The sequence below is a fragment of the Ochotona curzoniae genome, unplaced genomic scaffold (genome assembly GCF_017591425.1).
Source record: "Ochotona curzoniae isolate NIBS_2020 unplaced genomic scaffold, NIBS_Ocur_1.0 contig_523, whole genome shotgun sequence".
NCBI classification, from domain to species: Eukaryota; Metazoa; Chordata; class Mammalia; order Lagomorpha; family Ochotonidae; genus Ochotona; species Ochotona curzoniae.
In genome coordinates, this window is record NW_024466459.1 from 2,130,054 (window position 1) to 2,152,708 (window position 22,655).

Genomic DNA, 22,655 nt, shown 5'->3' on the forward strand with positions numbered 1-22,655 from the left:
GCATGCACTGGAATACCATATGGGTGCCTGTGTGTGTCCCAGCTGCTCCACTTCCCATCCAGCTTCCTGCTTGTGGCCTGGGAAAGCAGTCGAGGACAGTCCAAAGCCTTGGGACCCTGCACCCGTGTGGGAGATCCGGAAGAAGCTCCTGGCACCTGGCTTTGGATTGGGTCAACTCCAGCCACTGCGGCCAGGGGGAGCAAATCACCAGACGGAAGATCTTCCTTTCTGTCTCTCTCCCAGTTCATCTGACTTTCCAATAAATTTATTTTTCATTTATATATTTTCATTTAAAAGAGAAAGACATACAGAGAGAGATCTTTTTTTTAAGATTTATTTATTTTTATTACAAAGTCAGATATACAGAGAAGATCTTCCATCCGATGATTCACTCCCCAAGTGACCAAAACAGCCAGTGCTGTGCCGATCCGAAGCCAGGAGCCAGAAACTTCCTCCAGGTCTCCCATGCGGGTGCAGGGTCCCAAGGCTTTGGGCCATCCTCGACTGCCTTCCCAGGCCACAAGCAGGGAGCTAGATGGGAAGTGGAGCTGCCGGGATTAGAACTGGTGCCCATATTGGGATCCTGGCACATTCAAGCCGAGAACTTTAGCCTCTAGGTCATCGTGCGGGGCCCAGAGAGATATCTGATTTCTATCTTATCTTCCCCCAAATGCCTACAACAGGTTCAGATCAAAACCAAGAATCTGGAACTCAACCCGGGTCTCCCTTGTAGGTGGAAGGGACCAAACAGGCCCTGAATCATCACCTGCTGCTTCCCAGGTGCACATGAGCAGGAAGCTGGCAAAACAATCGAAACAGATTTGAATGTAGGCACTCAGATAGATAGGAGATGCTGGCATCTGAGGGGGCATCTTAACTACTGTGCCAAATGTCAACCCCAAAACTGCCATTTAAAAGGTATCCTGCTACAGAGCAGAGAACAGAATTAGAGGGTCAGAGTCAAGGGGTTACCTACAGATCAGTTTAAAGGTTACTAAACCAATCTAATCGAGACGATACTGACTTGTATCATGATAGGGACACTGAACCTAGAGAGAAATCAATTCAGTGGTGAGCAGGTGTTTAAAAGGATTAAAAAGGTCCCGAGCGGTAGCCTAGCAGCTAAAGTGTTCGCCTTGTATACACTGGGATCCCATATAAGCACCAGTTCTAATCCCGGCAACCAGGCTTCCCAGCCAGCTCCCTGCCTGTGGCCTGGGAAATCTGTGAGAGATGGTTTCAGTGCAATGGGACCCTTGTGCCTGCGTGAGAGACTCAAAGGAGGCTCTTGGCTCCTGGCTTCGGATCGGCTCAGCTTTGGTCATTGTGAGTGTTTGGGGAGTGAGATGGAAGGTAAAGATCTTTCTGCCTCCTTTTCTCTGTAAATCTAACTTTCCAACAGAAAAAAATAAATCTTTAAGTAAGAAAAAAGAAAAGATGGGGGGAAAAAAGCACAGCTTCGGTCATTCGAGGAAAAAACACTTCTAAAGTACTCCATTCAAGATCATTTTATCCAGACTGGAAAAGGACTGAAGAATCTGCTAATCAATCTGCAATTTATATTTTACTAATCTCAAAACAAATCTACAATCAACATCAACACTACTCTTTAAAAAAATCCTCTGTAATCTGCTTACACACTGGATTACTGCTGATTTCTAAGTTGCTGAATCTTTTGCTAGCTTGGCTCCTCAGGTGGACTATAAATATGTGTACAAGAATCTTTCTTTCATATATCTTCACTAACCTATGCAAATAACAGTTTACAATTCTTATCAGATAAAATTCACAATGCAAAAGTTGAACATGTATAAGCCGCGAATATTACACTTCAAAATTGCAGGCCGACAAACTGGCGAGGCTCACGGCCCCCACCCCCAGGGTTACAGCATCTGAGATGGATCCCTCCCCTTCCTAGGCTTGCAGGGGAAGCATGAGCAAGCCTCCTGACCAGCAGAAACTGCCAGAGCAGTTGCCCTGGCTTTAAAACTCACCAGGGGTCTGCGCGATAGCCTAGTGGCTCACATCCTCACCTTGCATGGGCCAGGATCCCATATGGGCACCAGTTCATACACTGGCTGCTCTACTTCCCTTTCAGCTCCCTGCTTATGGCTTGGGAAAGCAGTCGAGTATCTGTCTCTATCCTTCTCTCTGTAAATCTGACTTTACAATAAATAAATCTTTAAAAAAAATTTCACCAGGAATCCACAAAGAAAGCACCATAGGAGAATAAAACATTGTAACCTAAATTTCACAAAAGATGTAAAATCATCCAGATGTACTAGAAACATCAACACAAAATAGCTAATTATCAATAGAATGTTTACAATTTCCCACTCTACATAGGAAATGATCAAAATTAACACAGCGGCATGGGGGCAGTCCTTACTTTTCACACCTCTGCACCAAGAAAGGCAATGTGAGGTGTACAATTAGAGCTCCTAAAACAAATTCAAGCAATTGCATTTATAAAAACATCTATTTTTATGTGAAAGGGAGACTTACAGAGAGGAAAGACAGAGAGAAAGATCTTTCATCTGCTGGTTCATTTCCGAAGTAGCCGCAATGGCTGGAGTTGAGCCAGGAACCAGGAACTTCTGAGTCTCCAACCTGTATGCAGGGGCTCAAGAACCTAGGCTATCCTCTACTGCTTTCCCAGGGTATAAGCAGAGAGCCGCATCGAAGTGGACCGGCCAGGATAAGAACCGGTGCTTGCATGGGACACCCTTGCTTGCAGGTATAAGATCAGCCTGTTGGGCCCGGCGCAGTGGCGCAGTGGTTAAGGTCCTCGCCTTGCACGCCTGGGATCCCATATGGGCACCGGTTCTAATCCCGGCAGCCCCGCTTCCCTTCCAGCTCCCTGCCTGTGGCCTGGAAAAGCAGTCGAGGACAGCCCAAAGCTTTGGGACCCTGCACCCGCGTGGGAGACCCGCAAGAGGCTCCTGGCTTCGGATCGGCATAGCATCGACCGTTACGCTCACTTGGGGAGTGAATCATCAGATGGAAGATCTTCCCCTCTGTCTCTGCTCTCTGTATATCTGCCTTTCCAATAAAAAAAAGATAATAAAAATAAATCTTTAAAAAAAAAAAATCAGCCTGTTAAACTGGCTACTGTCCAGCTAAGTAATTGTATTTTTAAGCATACCAAAGAATTCATATAGCTTAGAAATACACTATTTTATTTAATCAATACTGTGCCTCAAAATTTCTACAGTGCTTAGAAAAATTAACATCCAGTTCTTTCAGTCACAAGTAGTGTAGACTTTGAAGCAAACTTTCCTCAGTGTAGCTTTATATAAGGTATAAGTATGTTAGGAACCAGAACTTTTGTAGAATGCCAATTTAATTCATCTTAAAATGCCTTTATTTTAAATTTTTTTAAGATCTCAGAAGTATACAGTACAGACTTCATAAAAACCACTTCAGAATCTCATCCAATTACAGGCTCTGATTTTAACAGCTAAGCCAATGCAAGCTCCACTCTTTTCAAGATGACAGTTTGGAGACTACTATTCTTTTTTTTTTTTTTTTCCGGAAAGGCGGATATACAGAGAGGAGAGACAGAGAGGAAGATCTTCTGTCCGATGATTCACTCCCCAAGTGAGCGCAACGGCCGATGCTATGCCGATCTGAAGCCAGGAGCCTCTTGCGGGTCTCCCACGCGGGTGCAGGGTCCCAAAGCCTTGGGCCGTCCTAGAATGCTTTCCCAGGCCACAGGCAGGGAGCTGGATGGGAAGTGGGGCCACTGGGATTAGAACCGGTGCCCATATGGGATCCCGGGCGTGCAAGGCGAGGACCTTAACCACTGTGCCATCGTGCCCGAGACTACTATTCTTAAAATATTCCAGACAGGGCCTGGTGCAATGGCCTAGAGGCTAAAGTCCTCCTCTTGAACGCGCTGGGATCCCAATATGGGTGCCGGTTCTAATCTTTCCTTGCTAAGCTTTAGTCTATCTACAAAATACAGACAAAGCAGTTCCTCTCTTATTGGGCTGAAAAGACTGCCCCAAAAAAGCACACAAACCACTCAGGACACTGTGAGGCATGCTCTACGTGTTCAACACATGTTGCCACTGGCTATGATCACTAAACCACTGCTGACAAGTCCTACCTGAGCATCTTAAACCCGAAGGCCCAGAACACTGTCTACTGTGTACTGTGCCTGAAAGATGCCAAGGTATATCTGTGCATGGGCAAAGCCCCTGTGGTCTCTCCAGCCTAAGGAGCAACAGGGGAAGGACAGAGGCAGCGAGAAGGAGCAGCCAAAAGGCCGAGAAAAGCCCGAATTAGGAAGGATAGCCCTGACAAGCAGAGAGCAGGAACACGGCTGAATTTTAACTTCTAATTTGTTCACAGCACTCCTGATGACTCAGATTGCAGGGGGTCGGCCTGTTCAGTGCTCAGTGTCTCCGGGGACTATAAGCTCCAGGTTCTGGGACAGGCTGCTGTTGCCCACAACGCATTAAACACCTTGTTAAAGGTCAAGCCAAATGCCCTTACATTTATCTCACCCGCACTTGGAAACATTAAAAATGTGGCACAATGAACACCATGAGCAGGTATTTGAGAAATTAGTGGGAAAAAATAAAATACACATATTTCTTAAAATAACTGATAAGACATAAAATACATAAGACTTAACAGTTTTACACATCAGCTTGTGGGTTAAGGTGACAGATATAATTTTGTTCTGTTGTGAAAGTCTCGTAAAACTATGTTAAAGAAGTATTTTTAAAGATAAAAGAACACAGGGCCCTGCGCGATAGTGTAGTGTTTAAAGTCCTTGCCTTGCCTTACACGCCGGGATCCCATATGGCTGCCAGTTCTAATCCCAGCAGCTCCACTTCCCATTCAGCTCCCTGCTTGTGGCCTGGAAAAGCAGTTGAGCACCGCCCAACGCCTTGGGACCCTGCACCCGCGTGGGAGACCCGGTAAGAAGTTCCTGGCTTCAGAATGGCACAGAACTGACTGTTGTGCCACTTGGGGAGTGAATCATCGGACAGAAGTTCTTTCTGTCTCTCCTCCTCTCTGTATATCCACCTTTCCAATAAAAATAAATCTTTTTTTTTTTTAATGTTTTTTTTTCTTTCCGGGTCTCCCCCACGGTTACAGGGTCCGAAGGCTTTGGGCCGTCTTTAACTGCTTTCCCAGGACATAAGCAGGGAGTTGGATGGGAAGTGGAGCTGCTGGGATTAAAGCCGGCGGCCATATGGGATCCTGGTGCGTTGAAGGTGAGAACCTTAACCATTACGCTATAGTGCCGGGCCCAAAAATAAATAAATCTTAAAAAAAAAAAAAAGACATAAGCTTATAACAGAAAATAGGAAGCAAAAAAAAATTTTTTTCTGAACTCAGGAGCAGCAGATGGCCTAGTGCTCACTGCCTTGGCAGGGCCCAGAATGTCCAATTTCAAGCCAAGAGGAGGAAGCTGAGAAGCAGCCCAGAAGGCACTGACAGGAGCAGCAGGTCCCAGCTCTCCCCCTCACACCGCACAACACTGAAGGTTTAGTCTCGAGAGGAAATGAAAACGAGAGCACAGAGGCTGCACTGTGAACAAAGGTGCCATACAGACGCTGAGGTCCAAGCGCAGTTACTGCCACCACCTAGGCCCAGGAAGGCCAGCAGCTACACCAAAACCTCCAAGAGGGACACGAGAACAGCTCTCTGCCTCCCACAACTAGTTCTACATAAAAGAGCCAGAGACTGACATCAGGGATTCCACAGTCACACAGGGAAACTCGGATCTGGTAAAGCACACCCACTTGCTCAGGGCTTCCAACTGCAGCTCCACAAGGCGCACTAGCTCCCTGCAAATGCCCGTGGGAAAACAGCAACATGGCCCACGTGCGTGGGTCCCTGCATCAATGTAGGAGATCCAGAAAAAGATTCCAGCTCCTGCCTTTCAACCAATCCACCCCACCTGTTGCAGTCATTTGAAGAGTGAACTAACAGATGGAAGACATTCCTCTTTTGCTGGGACCGTTGCCCTCTAACTCCCCTGACTCTGGTCTCTACAAATCTTTCAAATAAATAAACCTTAAAGAAAAATTGAAAACAGGGGCCTAGTGCTACGGTCTAGCAGCTAAAGTCCTCTCTTTGAATGCACCTGGGATCCCATGTGGGCACCAGTTCTAATTCCAGCAGCCCCGCTTCCCATCTTCCCTTCCAGCTCCCTGCTTGTGGCCTGGGAAAGCAGTCAAAGATGGCCCAAAGCCTTGGGACCCTGCGCCCATGTGGGAGACCTGGAGGAAGTTCCTGGCTTCAAATCGGTGCAGCACTGGCCTTTGCAGTCACTTGGGAAGTGAATCATCAGATGGAATATATTTCTGTCTCACCCCGTCTCCATATATAAATAAATCTTAAAAAAAAAAAAAAGAAAACAAAACAAAGTGTATACCACAAATATTCAATGGATGCAAACAATAGCTCATAACATCAAAACTTTCAGGGCCCGGTGCCGTAGCCAAACAGTTCTAAAGTCCTCGCCTTCAATGTGCTGGGATCCCATTTGGGCACCAGTTCTAATCCTGGTGGTGCCGCTTCCCATCCAGTTCCCTGCTTGTGGCCTGAGAAAGCAGTCGAGGACAGACCAAAGTCATGGAATCCTGCTCCCACATGGAAGACCTGGACGAGGCTCCAAGCTATGGCTTCGGACTAGCGCAGCTCTGGGCACTGTGGCCAGTTAGGGAGTGAATCAACAGATGGAAGATCTTCCTCTATGTCTCTCCTCCTCTCTGTATATCTAACTTTTCAATAAAAATTTAAAAATCTTTTTAAAAAACTTTCAGAGACAGAGAAAAATCCATAAACTTACAGCTCAGTCCAAACCACTCCTACACAAAGAATCAAGAACCAAGGGCTGGACTGATTGATCAGTTGGTTAATTCTCCACCTTCAAGCACTGGCATCCTACATGGGTGCTGGCTCCTGCCCCAGCTGCTCCACTTCCCTCCCAGCTCCTGCTCACGGCCTGGGAAGGCAGTAGAAGATGGCCTAGGTCCCAGGGACCCTGCACCTCTATGGGACACCCAGAAGAAACTCCTGGCTCCAGGCTCAGTTCCAGACATTGTGACCATTTGGGGAGTGAACCAGTGGATGGAGGCTCTTTCTCTCTGGCTTTCCATGTCTCCGTAAATCTCCCTTTTCAAAATAAATGCCGCTGAAATGTGGATCTTCGTTCACAGCTGCTCTGACGCTCTTCTGATCTGATCCAATCCTAAGGTCTGGAAGGCAGCTCTGAAGACGTGAGACCCCGGAAGCACAGTTCTCAGCTGTGCCTCGTCAGGTAAGCCCTGTGTTTTCCCACGCTATCCCCCTGACCCTGCCACTGCCCGGACCAGCAGAGCTTCTTGAAACCATTCACACAACGACCCTGAGGTCTGCTGGGATTCTCTCGTATAAGATTGCAACAATAATGGTACACTGACTGATACTTAGAAACCTGCTTTCTTTTTTTTTTTTTTCTCTCTCTCTTTTTTTTAAAGGCAGCCTCCTTGATGCTTCACTGAACATGCTTGATGGCAAAACTAAGAGAGAAAATAAAGAAAAGGAACTGGAGTGTGTATGACCTAGGGTGGGTGCTCTGGGAATTCGCCACTTAGCAATGTTCTACCTTCCTATCGTAGGCACCAAGCAACTCGCGTGCACCTGGCTGCTTTCACACACCCGTCCTTTACATTCTGAAAAGCAGTCCCAATACACCTACCCTTCAAGCCAGAGTTCCCACCACTCACCACTAGCGCAGCTTATTTGACCTCAACAGCACAGCAACATCAACCATGAAGAGAATGGGCTTCACTGAAAACATACAAAAACATTCAGACCAGATTTACTTACATTATGAGTCTCCGATTTAAGAACCAGTATTTCCTCCGGCTTCGGTCATATCCGATGGGCTCATGTCGAATGTACGGCTTATTTTTTTGGATTTCAGCAACACAGTCAGTCACACCAGGCACCTTGTGTGCTACACAGACTTCACACTGCCACTCGTCCTCTGGCACCTCCTCCAGAGGCGGCTTCACACATTCCAAATGATACACTGCCGAACACGTCTCACAGCAAAGTAAATCCCCAAGTTTGTGACAAACCCTACAGTGGTCATCGTACTGGATCACTCCTTCCGACATCAACTCCTCCCGAGCAATATTTGTCGTAAGAAACTGATCGACCAGAAACTGCAGGACTTTGATTTTGTTCTCCACGGGTCCATAGGGATAGTCCTCCACCTCCTGGTAAGGAAGCACGTGATGGTACTCCTTGTCGCTCTCACAGTACACCCGCAGCACCTCGGGCCACGTCATCCCGTCTATGAAATACAGTGTGGAATTCACACTATCTTTCAGGTCAGCAGGGCCAAAGGTAGTATTGGAAGTGTCTTCTTCGCGCAGGACTGCTTTCAGAAGCACAACGTGCATCTCGGCCATGAGCGTGCACTGCTCCTGGCTCACCAGAGCTGCACAGAAGTCCTCAAAGCGAAAAGGAGACAATCTTAAAACAGTGCCAAAGTTCCGCAGTACCTCGTAAATGGCAATGACATTCATTATATGCTCATTAGGCACCATTAAATCCTCAGAGGACTTGGGAAATTCAAGGGGTGGGATATCTTTTTCTTCCAGTATTGGAGAACGAGGCCGATGTGCTCTTGGTTTCCGCCTACCTGCAAATGAAGAAATGGTATTATAAATCAGTCACTGCATTGGATCCTTCCCATCAAGGATTCTCTAGTTTCTTTCAACTCAACATGTACCTCAAAATACAGATAAGTACACTTCTATCAATCACTATAAATAAATTCTCAAGTTACAATAATACCAAGAGGTGATTTATCTTCAATTTTAACATGTACAAAAAACTTACATTTCAAGTTTCCCAATAGATTCCAAGGAAGTTTATAAAAAATCTGAACTGTAGGCCCCACCAAGATAACATAATAGCTAAATTCTCGCCATGCATCTGCCAGGATCCCAAATGGGTGCCAGTTTGTATACTGGCTGCTTCACTTGCCATCCAGCTTCCTGCTTGTGTCCTCGTAAAGCAGCAAAGGACGGCCCAAAGCCTTGGGATGTTACACCCACATGGGAGAGCCCAAACAAGCTCCTGGCTCCTGGCTACAGATCGGCTTGGCTCCGACCACTTGGAGAGTAAACCAGCAGATGAAAGATCTTTCTCTCTGTATCTCCTTCTCTTGGTATATCTGCCTTTCCAATAAAATTAAATAAATAAATAAATAAGTGGAGAAAGAAAGAAAGAAAGAAAGAGAGAGAGAGAGAGGGAAAGAAAGAGTCTCTTTTCAAAATCTAAATTATAATCAACTCAATTACCTAGAGATTAGCTGGTTTATCTTTAAAAAAGAAAAGTGAAAGATTTGTGAAACATCTGACAATATGAAGAAAAAATTCTATGGGTAAGATAAGCAGCTCAGGAGCCACAGCTCGTGACAACTGCAACTCAAGAGAGGCCTGTCCACAGAGACAAAGGTCCCCAGACAACCCTTGTCTCAGCCGAAGTGCTTTTCAGGGAGTTCCTCAGCTCAAAGCAGAAACAAAGGAAAGCAAGAGGGTGAAGGAGAACAGAAGTTGCAACAAAAGGAAAGCAAGAGTGTCTCATCTAGGAAGCAAACAAGATTCTATTAATGGCCAGTTAAATAACTTTCAGGCACAATTTGTTCCACAACTTGAGACAATGATCAGGCATGTGCATATGTGTATGTAAATGAATCACTGCAAGGATGGGTCAAGCAGAAACCAGGAACCCAATCCTGAGTTCCCTCATGGCAGCAGGTGCCCAGCTATGGAAGCCATCACCTGCAAACTCACCACATGCCTGTCAGCAGGAAACTGAAAAAGCGAAGGCAGATGAAATTCAAATCCAAGTGCTCTCATGTGGGATGTGGCCAGCACTAGGCCAAATCTCATCCCCAGTTAACTTTATTTTGGTGCAAAACACTTTAGAAATCCACATAAACTAAGGGATCTTCAAAGAGTTCATGACTCTGTCCCTCAAAAGCCGGAAGGGAGCATCTGGCGGAGTGATGAAAACGCCCACATCAGAGGGTGCCTGCATTCAGAGCCTGGCTCCGGCTCCGGCTCCTGCCACGATCACCTTTCTGGCACAGCATGGAAGGCAACAGTGATGGCTGAAGGAACTAACTCAACCCACCCACCTCAGACACTTGGAATTTTTTTTTTTTAAGATTCATTTATGTTTATTGGAAAGGCAGATTAATAGAGAAAAGAAGAGACAAAGATCATACCTTCACTGGTTCACCCCCCAAGAGACAGCAACGGCAGGAGCTGAGTTGATCCAAAGCCATGAAATTCTTTCACATCTCCCACACAAGTGCAGGGTCCCAAGGCTTTGGACCATCCTCTACTGCTTTCCCAGATCACAGGCAAAGAGCTGGAAGGGAAGTGGAGCAGCCAAGAGACGACCAAAGCAGGTTAAAAGAGCCAGCTCCACTGCTGGCTCCAGCTTCCCGCTGATACACAGCCCACCAAACAGCACGTGATAGCTCAAGCAGGAGTGGCAGATCCAGACTGAGCTCCCTGCTTCATTGCATTTCGGACGTGAGAAGCCAAGAGATCTCCCTAACTTTAAATAATTTTAGAGCCTGGAATTTTGTATTTTATTTGCCTTTTTAAACTAAACATTTTCTTTTTTTTTTTTTAATATTTTGGCAATCTTTACATTGCTGATAAGGGTAAAAAGTTACAAGGGCTAAAGGGAATACTGAGGAGAAGCCCCACCCAGTCTCCCACCCACCCCTGATGCCCTGAGATCCTTGCTCAAGTGGTTCCGGTAGTTCACCAGTTATGCATTGCTGCCAATCTCGCCACTCCAGACTCGATGAGGCTGTTGAATAATCTACTGATTGACATAGTCCATCATGGAGTCTCCCTTTGTCCAGTATTAAACTAAATTTAAGAGCCCAGTGTGATAGCTTAGTGACTAAATTTTCGCCTTGCATCTGCCAGGTCCCATATGGGTACCAGTTCGTGTCCTGGCTGCTCCACCTTCCATCCAGCTCACGAATTATGCCCTGGGAAAGCAGTGGAGCACGGCAAAAAGACCTGGGACCCTGCACCCATGTGTGAGACCTGAAAGAAGCTCCTGGACCCTTGTTTCGAATTGGCCTAGCTCTAGCCATTGCAGCCATTTTGGGGGTGAGCCAGTGGATGGACAATCTTTCTGTCTCTCCTCTCTGTATATCTGCCTTTCCAATAAAAATATACAATAAATCTTTTAAAAAATCACCTAAATTTAAAATCATAAATGAACTATGATATATGTACAGAATAGAAAATCTGGCAGTTGAAAAGAACAAGGTAAAATTCACATTTGCTAAAATGAAACAATCTTTCAGAACAATCTTTAATATTTTTAATGTATATATTGAACAACATATAGTATGATGTCATCTACTAAAGACACTAGAAGAAAAAAGGAGACAATGATAAAATACATTCATAGGGGCTGGCACGATAGTGTAGCAGCTGTTTTGCTCTGGTCCAGCTTCCTATTACTGCAGAACAGCCCAAGCTACGTGGAACCCCAGATGAAACTCCTGGCTCCTGGGCTCGACTAGACTGAGTCCCAGTTGCTGCGGCCATTTGGTGAATGAACCAACAGATTGAAGATCTCGTTCTCAGCCTCTCCCTGTAACTTTGTCCTTACAAATAAATCTTAGATAGATAGATAGATAGATAGATAGATAGATAGATAGATAGATAGATAGAGTTCTGATTTGTCCCTCTAGCTTTCCCTGATTTGGGGGTTTTCCGGGGCTAGGGAAGAGCACACCGAATTCAAAGATCAGCTAAGGCCACTTATAGGAAGAGGAAGCCTGTGACATAAGAGTATTGAGTCCTGGGCCCCGGCAGCATGGCCTACCGGCTAAAGTCCTCGCCTTGAACGTACCGGGATCCCATATGGGCGCCGGTTCTAATCCCGGCAGCTCCACTTCCCATCCAGCTCCCTGCCTGTGGCCTGGGAAAGCAGTCGAGGACGGCCCAAGGCCTTGGGACCCTGTACTCATGTGGGAGACCAGGAAGAGGTTCCTGGCTCCTGGCTTCGGATCGGCATAGCATCAGCCGTTGCACTCACTTGGGGAGTGAATCATCGGATGGAAGATCTTCCTCACTGTCTCTCCTGCTCTCTGTATATCTGACTTTGTAATAAATAAATAAATCTTTAAAAAAAAAAAAAGGGTACTGAGTCCTGCTGGGAGCAGGTTTATCTTACCCTGCTCAGAACTGTCCATGTGTCTGATACTTGTAAGACACAGGGGGATGTACAACTTCTTCCTTTAGAAACACATTATAGAGAGAGATGCCTTACGAGGTCTAGAAGTCCAAAAACATGCCTTTTAGGCTCAATACAATAAACATTTGGGGTCAACTCTGGAAAATCTGCAATGGCTGCTGGGTTTTAATCTTGTTACAACTGCAGCCCTGGCTCTCCACCAGGGTCCAAGTCACTGGAGACCTGGATGAAGCTCCTGGCTGTTGGCTTCAGCCTGGTTGTGTCTCGGCCAATGCAGCCATCTGCGGAGTGAGCCAGCAATCGGAAGATCTGATTCTCCCTCTCTCTGTAACTCTTGCCTTTCAAGTCAATAAAGAAATCATAGGAAATATACTTGGGGCTGTTGTTCTCATACCAGTTGTTAACCTTGTTTCATGCCTTCTCAATTATGGAAATATATAGTGATGGAGTACTGGGGTCTACCATATGCAGATGGGGGGTGTATAATGCAACAACATGCATCCCTGCTTCCAGACGAAAGATGGATTTCCAATGAGACTGTTGGACATGTGAAGATAATGGGATGCTGGACTGTCACTGTTTGTACCAAAAATGTCGGGGTACACTTAAATAACAGATTGATAGAATTATGATCCCTCATGAAGGATGACACCATTGTAGTAAAGTGTGGAAAATCGTCGGGGGGTGGGAGTTTGAGGTGAATCCCAGCCTATACAAAATTGTACCACATAATTCAAAATTCAAAACAAAAATATACTAAAATAATAAAAAAATTAATAATACTTGGACCCATTTTGGTAGTTCTAGTGGCTAAAGTCCTTGCCTTGCATGCACAGGGATCCCATATGGGCGCCAGTTCATATCCCTGCAGCCCCACTTCCCATCCAGCTCCCTGCCTGTGGCCTGGGAAAGCAGTGGGGATGGCCCAAAGCCTTGGGACCCTGCACCCATGTGGGAGACCTGGAAGAAGTTCCTGGCTCCTGGCTTTAGATCAGCACAGCACCAGCCGTTGCGCTCACTTGGGGAGTGAATCATCGGATGGAAGATCTTCCTCTCTGTCTCTCCTCCTCTCTGTGTATCTGACTTTGCAACAAAAATAAACAAATCTTTAAAAAAAATTTAAGTCTTTAAAAAAAGGTCAGATGTTTCTGAAACCATAAAAAAAAACTTTTTAAATTTTTTTTAGATTTATTTTTATTGAAAGGCAGATCCAGAGAGAGAAAGACAGAAAAATCTTTGATCTGCTTATTCACTCCCTAAATGGACGCAACAGCTGGAGCTAAGCCTATCCCATAAGGGATCCTGGTGCTTGCTGGGGGAGTATTATTAGCCAATTGAGCCATCACACTGGGCCCAACAATTTCCTAATTTTTATTATTTTTATAATATTTTGAAGGCAGAAGATGGTCATAAGTTAAAGAAAAGAATAATTTACTGGACTGGTACTGGGGTACAATACGTTAAGCTGCAGCCTGCAATGCTCACGTCTCATGTTGCCAGTCTGATGCAGGCTGCTCCTTTTCCAATCCAGCTTTCTGCTCCTGACCTGGCAAAGCAGCAGAAGATGATCCAAAGTGAGTGGGCTGCTACACTCACATGGAAGAGCCAGAACAAGTTCCTGGCTCCTGGCTTTGGCCAGGCTCAGCCCTGGCTGTTCCAACCATTTTGGAAGTAAACCAGCCAGTGCAAGATGTCTCTTTCTCTCTCTTTGTCTTTTTCTCTAAGTCCACCTTTCAAGTAAATAAATCTTAAAAAGAAAAATAGTAATTACTAATTAAGACTTCAGACTTAGATGAAATAATTTCTCTTAAAGAAAAAGGGGGCCCAGTGAGTTGGCCTAGAGGCTAAAGTCCTCGCCTTGAACACGCCGGGATCCCATATGGGCGTCGTTCTAATCCCGGCAGCTCCACTTCCCATCCAGCTCCCTGCTTGTGGCCTGAGAAAGAAGATGAGGACAGCCCAAAGCTTTGGGACTCTGCACCCATGTGGGAGACCAGGAAGAGGTTTCTGGATCCTGGCTTCTGATCAGCACAGTTCCAGCCAATGCGGTCACTTAGGCAATGAATCATCGGATGGAGGATCTTCCTCTCGTCTCTCTTGCTCTCTATATATCTGACTTTATGATAAAAAAAAAAAGAATAAATGAAAACTGCACTGACCAAAGCAGCTAAAATTTTATCAGCTATTTTAAATGCTGGACTACTTCCTCAGGTAAGTATCAATACAGCTAATAAGTAATACAAAGAAAAAGGACAAGAGCAATTGCACACAGAGTAAACGTGCATCTGAATACCTTTTAGGTTCCCTCAGTAGAACACCCTATAAACAGACTCCAATAGAGGCACCAAAGTCTAAAGCCAGATTTCTAGCAGAATACAGAAACGGCCCTACTAAGCAGCGCATTCACCGACTCCCTTGGCCTGGCCACCTCCCAAGTATGCAAATCACAGAACACACTTAGGAGTGCAGAGGACCCTAATCATGAATTTGCTTAGCAAATCTCAGCAGGTTTTAAAGTTACAATTTAATATTATTTTGGTAACAATTGAATTCCACTTAAGGGAGGAATTCTCTGAAACTTAACAGTTAAATAATTTGGTCAGTGAATTCTAAGACAGAGATTTTATATAAGGTAACCCAGAATCACTGGCCAATTAATATAGCAACTTTTAAATAACCACAAAATAGGAATTCAGAGTTTTCAAATTAATTTCTTGATGTAGGCACTATGGCACAATGATTAAATTGCCACATGGGACACCCACATCTCATATCACAGCTCACATGATTGAGCCCTTTGTCAGTGAAGATCCAGTTTCCAGGTAATGTGTCCCCTGGGAGGCACATTAGCTGAAGGACTTAGGTCCCCCTACCACGCACGTTGGAGACTCAGATGGAGTCCTTAGACTGGCTTGGATCTGCCCTGTCCCCACCTGTCTGCAAGCACCTGGGGCACGAGCCAACAGATGTAAGACCAATCTCACACTCGCTCTGCCTTTGAAATAATCAAAAATAAAATGTAAAACCCTTCTTAGGGTAAGTATTCTGGCACAGCTGCTTAAGTTTGGGAGGGCAGCCCACGTCCCATAGTGGAGTGCCAACTAGAGCTCTGGCTCCTCTTACCTCAACCCCATTTCCTGCTTGCCTACAATTCTGGGAGGCAGCAGGTGAAGCCCAAGAGTTTGAGTCCCTGCAACCCACAAAGGAATTCCAGCCAGCACCACCGCCCCCCATCCCGGCTTTGAGCTGAACCACCTCAGCCCACTGAGTGACTGAGCCAGGGCACCAATCTTCTTTTCAAATTATATGGGACATGCACCTAGACCCATATATTTCTACATCAAAACAAACCTCTAAAAGCATTTTACGGGAGCAGTATTTGGCTTGGTGGTTAAGATACTGTGTGGAGGGTTGCAACTGATAACTTCGCGGAACTGGGCACTGCCCAGGCATGGGCCCATGCACCCCATGGGGCAGGTGCAGTGTACTCCATGGCTGGAGGGGGTGTCCCAACCAATGAGCAGCAGGCAACCAGGCTAGAGTAGGCGATCATGATGGCTACATAAAAGGGCCTGGGCGCCTACAATACGCTGATCCCAAAGACAGCTTCGGGCGCCAAGGAAGACCCTAATTTAGTCCCATCCATCACCAACATGTGGACAGTGGGCTGCATGTGTGAAGAGGACAAACAGTGCTGCCACCTGGTTTTGGCTGCACAAAGGCGAGGCCCAGCAATGCCCTAACTGTAGAACCCACTATAAGTTGGTGCCCCACCAGCTGGCCCTGCACTAACTTAACTGAGCCCCTGCACTAACTTAATCAAAAGATATGCTGTAAACTTTCTTCTTTCCAATAAAGGTTAGCCATTGTGTTAGCACCTCAAAATAAGACAACACTGCTCCAGATTCCAGCTTCCTGCTAACGCTCAATCTGGAAAGTTGTAGCTGATTGCTCAAGTACTGGGTCCCTGTGACCAACATGGAAGACCCAGATTGGCTCTGGGTCTCTTGGCTCCAGCCTGACCCTTCCCCAGTTGCTCTGGGCAGTTCTAGAGTAAACCAGCAGATGGAAGATCTCTGCCTGTCTCCCTCTCTGCTTCAAACAAATTTTTAAAACTTTTTACTTAAAAACGTTATAAATTAAAGTCCTATTAGCACAGCAAAGGAAACAATGAGTAACAGCACCATCTCTAGAGGGGCCAGTATGGTGGCACAACAGGCTAATCCTCTACCCTGAGGCACCAGCATGCCATATGGGTGCTGGTTCCTATCCCGGCCACTCCCAATCCATGGTTACTCCACTCCAATTCATACACTACTCTATAGCCAGAGAGACCTAAAAACAGCAGTACGACCACGTCACCCCCAGCCTGAAATATTTTATTCTTCTCCCTCCTTGTGCATGTGCTAGTCCAAGGATCTAGAAGCTTCTCTCACCTGTCTCACTCAGCTCCCCGGGATTTGAGCTTAATTCATTCTTCAGGGGCTCCTTCACTGATTCTGGCAGCCTAACTATGTGTATTTCTCAAACACTTCTCTGGCTGACATGGAGGCTACTTCCCCGCTGCTGAAGAAGTTTCATTAGGGTGGGGGCCACGTGGCTTATTCCCTGCTACATCCTTGACAGAACCTGGAACACAGACTTCTCATAGGAAGGGGGCTTGGAGTTCAGCTGAGAGCTGGGGGGAACTGGCATCAGCTAGGATTCCATCCTATGTGCCACTCAGGTTACTCTCCTACCACACCACCTCTACCCTCTCACCACCCACATCTCACTTCCGAGGGCTTGTAGTAACAGACCAAACAGAAACCTGAGGAGCAAGGGGAGGAGGACCAGACAGAAGAGCCCTGAGTCCTTGGCCTCTGCATTCCCAGTGCCACCACACACGCTTTTCAGCACACTGCCATACTCGACACACTGCTGCATTTCTTTTTTTTTTTTTAAAGAATAACATATATTGGGGCCCGGTGCGATGGTGTAGTGGTTAACGTCAGTCACCATGCAAGCCTGGGATCCCATATGGGCGCCAGTTCCAATCCCGGCAGCCCCACTTCCCATCCAGCTCCCTGCCTGTGGCTCGGGAAAGCAGTCAAGGACAGCCCAAAGCTTTGGGACCCTGCACCCGCGTAGGAGACCCGGAAGAGGCTCCTGGCTTCGGATTGGCTCAGCTCCAGCCGATGCGGCCGCTTGGGGAGTGAATCATTAGGCGGAAGTTCTTCCTCTCCGTCTCTCCTCTCTGTATATCTGCCTTTCCAATAAAAATAAAGTAAATCTTAAAAAAAAAAAAAAAAAAAAGAAAAATATATTTTGGGCCTCAGCGGCGTGGCCTAGTGGCTAAAGTCCTCGCCTTAAATGCACTGGGATCCCATATGGGGGCCAGTTCTAATCCCAGCAGCCCCGCTTCCCATCCAGCTCCCTGCCTGTGGCCTGGGAAAGCAGTCGAAGACGGGAAAAGACTTTGGGACCCTGCACCCATGTAGGAGACCTGGAAGAAGTTCCTGGATCCTGGCTTTGGATCAGCATAGCATCGATCGTTGTGCTCATTTGGGGAGTAAATCATTGGACAGAAGATCTTTCCCCCTGTTTCTCCTCCTCTCTGTATATCTGACTTTGCAATAAAAATAAATAAATCTTTAAAAGAAAAAGAATTATATATTTTTATTGCAAAGTCAGATATTCACTCCCCAAGTGACCACAATGGTTGGTGCTGTGTCAATCCAAAGCCAGGAGCCAGAAACATCCTCCAGGCCTCCCATGCAGGTGCAGGATCCCAAGGCCCTGAGACATCCTAAACTGCCTTCCCAGGCCACAGACAGGGAGCTGGATGGGAAGCGGGGCTGTCATGATTAGAACCAGCACCTATATGGGATCTTGATGAGTTCAAGGCGAGGACCTTAGCCATTAGGCCACCACTCTGGGCCCACACTGCTGCATTTCTGACACACTGCTGCATTCCTGTATCTGCTTGTGAGTGAGGACCAGAAAGGAGCCCAACCAGACACAAGAACTATAGCCAAGATGACACATGAGGACAAGCCTCCTCACAACTGAGGCCTTTTAGTCACTCTTTGGCTCTCATTTTCTTGTGGTTAATCCTCAACTTTAACATCTTTGGGTGCTGTTATCTGAAAACACAGCACATTAACTTCCTTATAACTTTGACATGCTCATTGCTACTAAACCACAACTATTCTTACAGAGGCGCAATGGGTGCCCACCCCTTACATCACTTTTGACATGTCTAGGCCCAAAGAATGCTGATGCACCTGTTAGACTTCCACCCAGAATCACAAAACCGATCCAAATTCCACCAGTATCTGCTCTGATCCATCCTGCAGGCAGAAACAATACTAAATTCCCAGGCATCTCCCAGAAATCATATCCCACCATTTCCACATCTTCTGATTGACCCCTACACACTTGAAACCAAACACATATGAAGTAAATTTGAGAGCGAGAGCTTCAGATCACCCCCTAAGAAAGGGACATGCTAGCAGCTTAAGAGTACAGCCCTTGGGGTGTTGGGGAGTTAAAGCTGCCTGAGGTCCACAGCCCTAGCTCAGTCCTTACTGGACACATCAGAGAAAGAAAAGTACAATAATGCCAGCTTGGGTCTTCAAGTACTGCCCAACACAGCATACAATGGCAGCTTTAAAATTTATTTCCTACTCACACGTCAGGCTCTTGCAAAACTGTTACTTGCAACTGCCCACACTTCACTGTCAGTGCGAGGACTTCTCACTGCACCTCCTCTCCAGGACCCACAGTCCTTGAGTCCATGCAAAGAGGCATACCCCCACACAATCTTCCTCAACAGTCTCCTATGGTCTCTGGGATGCAGATGTCCGAGCAGCATCCTAACCACTGCACCAAAGCCTGCCCCTCAGTCTCCTATGGTCTCAAAGTCTTCAAAGCACTTTATACCTAACTTGTAGCAATCAGGAATTCCACTTATACTGGAAAAGTATTTGGCACTGGTGGAAGTTAAAACTGCCAAATCAATACCACATCTGGAGCCCGGTGCGGTGACCTAGCACCTCAAGTTCTCGCCTTGAATGCACCAGTTCCCATATGGGCGCCTGTTCTAATCTAGCTCCCTGCTTGTGGCCTGGGAAAGCAGTCGAGGACGGCCCAAAGTCTTGGGACCTTCACCCATGTGGGAGACCCGAAAGAGCTCCTGGCTTTGGATCGGCTCAGCACCAGCCATTGCAGTCACTTGGGGAGTGAATCATCGGAATGAAAATCTTCCTCTCTCTTTCCTCCTCTCTCTATATATCTGACTTTGCAATAAAAATAAATAAATCTTTAAAAAAAAAGAAAAAGCATCTGTTTCAGGTGATGTACAAACCCAGTGGTGTCATCTCAGCCACTGAAATCCAACTGTCATCTCCCTCAGAGGATGTCAGTCACTCGGTCTGTCATGATAGCAACAGAAGTTTTGCCTTCTGAAGTCAACAGAGGTTCCAAATTCCAAAATTCCAGGCAATAGTCTCAGATGGCACAAGACAAATGCAAGAACCACCCTGTTTCAAGCATGATTTAATTTCTTAAAATAAGCAAATGCTTAACTTCAAAGAGCTGTCAGAACTTTATCAGCTATGACAGCTATCCATAACAGACTTCCAAAACAATCCTTCTCAATGTACTGACAAACTCTGTCATAAAACCTTTAGGCTAAAATAATTCTAACTTCAAAAATACAGATAATAAGAGGTTTCTTCAATCAAATGCTTCCACTTAAACAAAACTAATTATTTCAATTTTGTATTAGTATGTCGATTTTACATTTTTCTTTATAAGAGGAAAATAATCTTCAATGAATATGCATTTTTAAAAGCTATGACTACATCAATAGTTCTATATAGGTACTTAAAAAACTTCATGAAAAAATAGAATACAAAGTCAAATTCCTTTGGTGCAGAACAATTTTGCTTTCATCACACACAATTTCCTTAAACTTTTTGAAGACTCCTGGTAATACTGACAAAGTACTTAATAAAGAGATGAATAAGTTATTCCTGAAAGCAGGGTTTTAATGTTGCAGCTAAACCATCATTCTAAACTAGAAATCAAATTATCCTAAATTACTAATGCAGCATACTCCTTCCTCTCACACCAAGAGTCAACCCACCAATCCTACTCCATCCTGTGGACTTTAGATATCTTAAGCCAATCCTAAAACTTTTTTCTTCCAAAATTTACACACGCTTTACCTGCCAGCCCTCCTCCAGGACGTATGAACAACACAACTACTGACACTGCCGTCAGGCACTGCCACCCATGAGGCAAGGGGACACGTCCTCAAAGTTTATAACACAGAATGTAACATCCATTTTTACCATCATCTTGGGAAATAATCATATCCATACACAAAACATACAAAGAGAAGAAAATGTCTAATAAGATGAAACAGGACTCAAAAACAGTAACTCTGCCATGGAACGCAGAAACTGATCAAAGTGTGGATCAGAACCCAAAGAGACCAACTTTTCATTGCCTAAGTCCAAAATATTCAGTAGTTATGCCTCCCATTATAGAATGATCAGTACTTCAGCTATTACAAGTTCTTACCCAACGATTAATTATTCATTCAGCCCTTCTTTGATGAGCACCTGCTACAGGCAAACCATCAGTCTGGAGCTACAGTACAAGGTCAATATCTGCTTCTAAGGAGTTAATGTTATACATGGTCAGGACAAGAATCCACCAGGTAGGTTCCCACTGTCATCACAAAAAACAAAATGCCACAGAAGCTACCATGAGCATTCGAGTATGAAAAAAGAAAAGAAAAAAGACAGGAAGCCTCGTGACAAACTGTACCTGAGCCCAGCACAGCCACCAACCCCAAGCATGCAGCTGGGCTGGGCATTCCAATGGAAGTTAGAGGAACTGCCTGCCATCAGGATCTAACCCGAAAGAAATATCTCCACTAGTGAATGTAACTTGGGCTCCACGGACAAAGAGGATCAACAGGATTGCTCACGGAGAAAAGTACTACAATGAAAACTGTGCTAACAGGAAGTCAGCAAGAATCAACACCTACACAGAGTGCCACACGGGACAGTTGATTCATGTCATTGCGCCAGGCAGCCTCGCTGGGAACAAGACAGGTGCCTATTCCATTCTGTCAGGCCAAAGACATTACCTTTTCTGCTGTAATGTTGGGACCCGCTGTATGGGTTTACATCTGGGGATAATACTTCTCCACTTTGTATTTATAAAGAAAAAGGAAAGAAAAGAGAAAAAGAAGCCTGATTTCCATTCAACTGCTTTTACCACCCTGGTCTCTCTAAAAATAACACATTTCCTAATAAACTACTTTGTAAATGTTCTTTAAACCACACTGCAATTTAGTTAATGAAGACTAACAAAATATAAAAGCCATGTAGACTGTTGCTACAAGTTATGTTTCTTGTCCTCCACAATAATACACCACTTTGTATTAAATAACACAAAGCAGCAATTGGGTGTGTTTTTAACCAAAATGCATCTCCTAGGGAAACTTTCTGGGAACCGGGAGAAGCGGTCACCGCTGAGACACTGGTTACAGGTCTAGCTCTTTAGAAACAAAAAGGGAAAGTCAGTGATTAATTCTTGGCCTCTTCCTGCAGCGCCTCAGAAGTTCCTCTCCCGCAACTGCGGCACATCCTCTGCAACAGGTGACACCAACCTGCTCTTCCCCGGCAAAGCCAGGAAACAGACGACCGGGGGCGCACCTTCCTGCCCCTACTACTTTCACAAATCGGGTATATTTCCCATTTTGGGTTTCCAGGGCTTCCCTGTTTTGCTTTTTTTTTTTTTTATCAGCCATTTACTAGCAACTGTTGCACCAGCCCATTAACACTCCAAGAATAAAAACAAACACGGGACCAGATAAGGCTCCCCAGCTCACGCCACCAATCCAAGCTTCTTAAGCACAATTTTTAAGGCGCCCAGCTAGCCATGGAAAGCGAAGCATGTTCTGTGCGTGTATTTGTACAGCACAATCTGTCTCAATCCTCAATTCCCTTTTAAGGAACGGATATATAGTAAAAAAAAAAAATCTCAAAGAACCCATATTAGAAATGCAAAGAGGCTTGCAAAACAAGAGGCTTCTTTCATTCCAAAAACACACACACCAAAACAAGGGGAGAGAGATGAATGTGTGCCAAACTTTCAGCGCTGCCCGGTGGAGACACTGCACTGGCACAAATTCTGAAAAAAGCAGGGGTTTGGGGTGGGGGGGTAGGAGTGGGGGAGGGAGGGAGGAGGGGAGAGAGAGAGAGAGAGAGAGAGAGAGAGGCCTGCAAAGTGCAACAATGCAATCTCCATTTTGAACAATGCGCCTCTTTCCTCTGGTAAATCTAGTTTTTTCTTGCCACTCGAGGTGCCGTCGCGTTTCCCGGCTCCCC

At 45.6% G+C, this 22,655-nt stretch overlaps 1 protein-coding gene across 5 annotated transcripts in view; it reads right to left on the minus strand.

Annotated features, from left to right (window-relative positions):
* Positions 1–22,655, minus strand: part of BPTF (bromodomain PHD finger transcription factor) — a 111,768-nt gene that overhangs the window by 88,134 nt on the left and 979 nt on the right. For all 5 annotated transcript variants that reach the window (XM_040989524.1, XM_040989525.1, XM_040989526.1 and 2 more), the window contains exon 2: positions 7,837–8,659. In XM_040989524.1, coding sequence (XP_040845458.1) covers positions 7,837–8,659 — 823 coding nt within the window. The remainder of the gene's footprint in view (positions 1–7,836; positions 8,660–22,655) is intronic.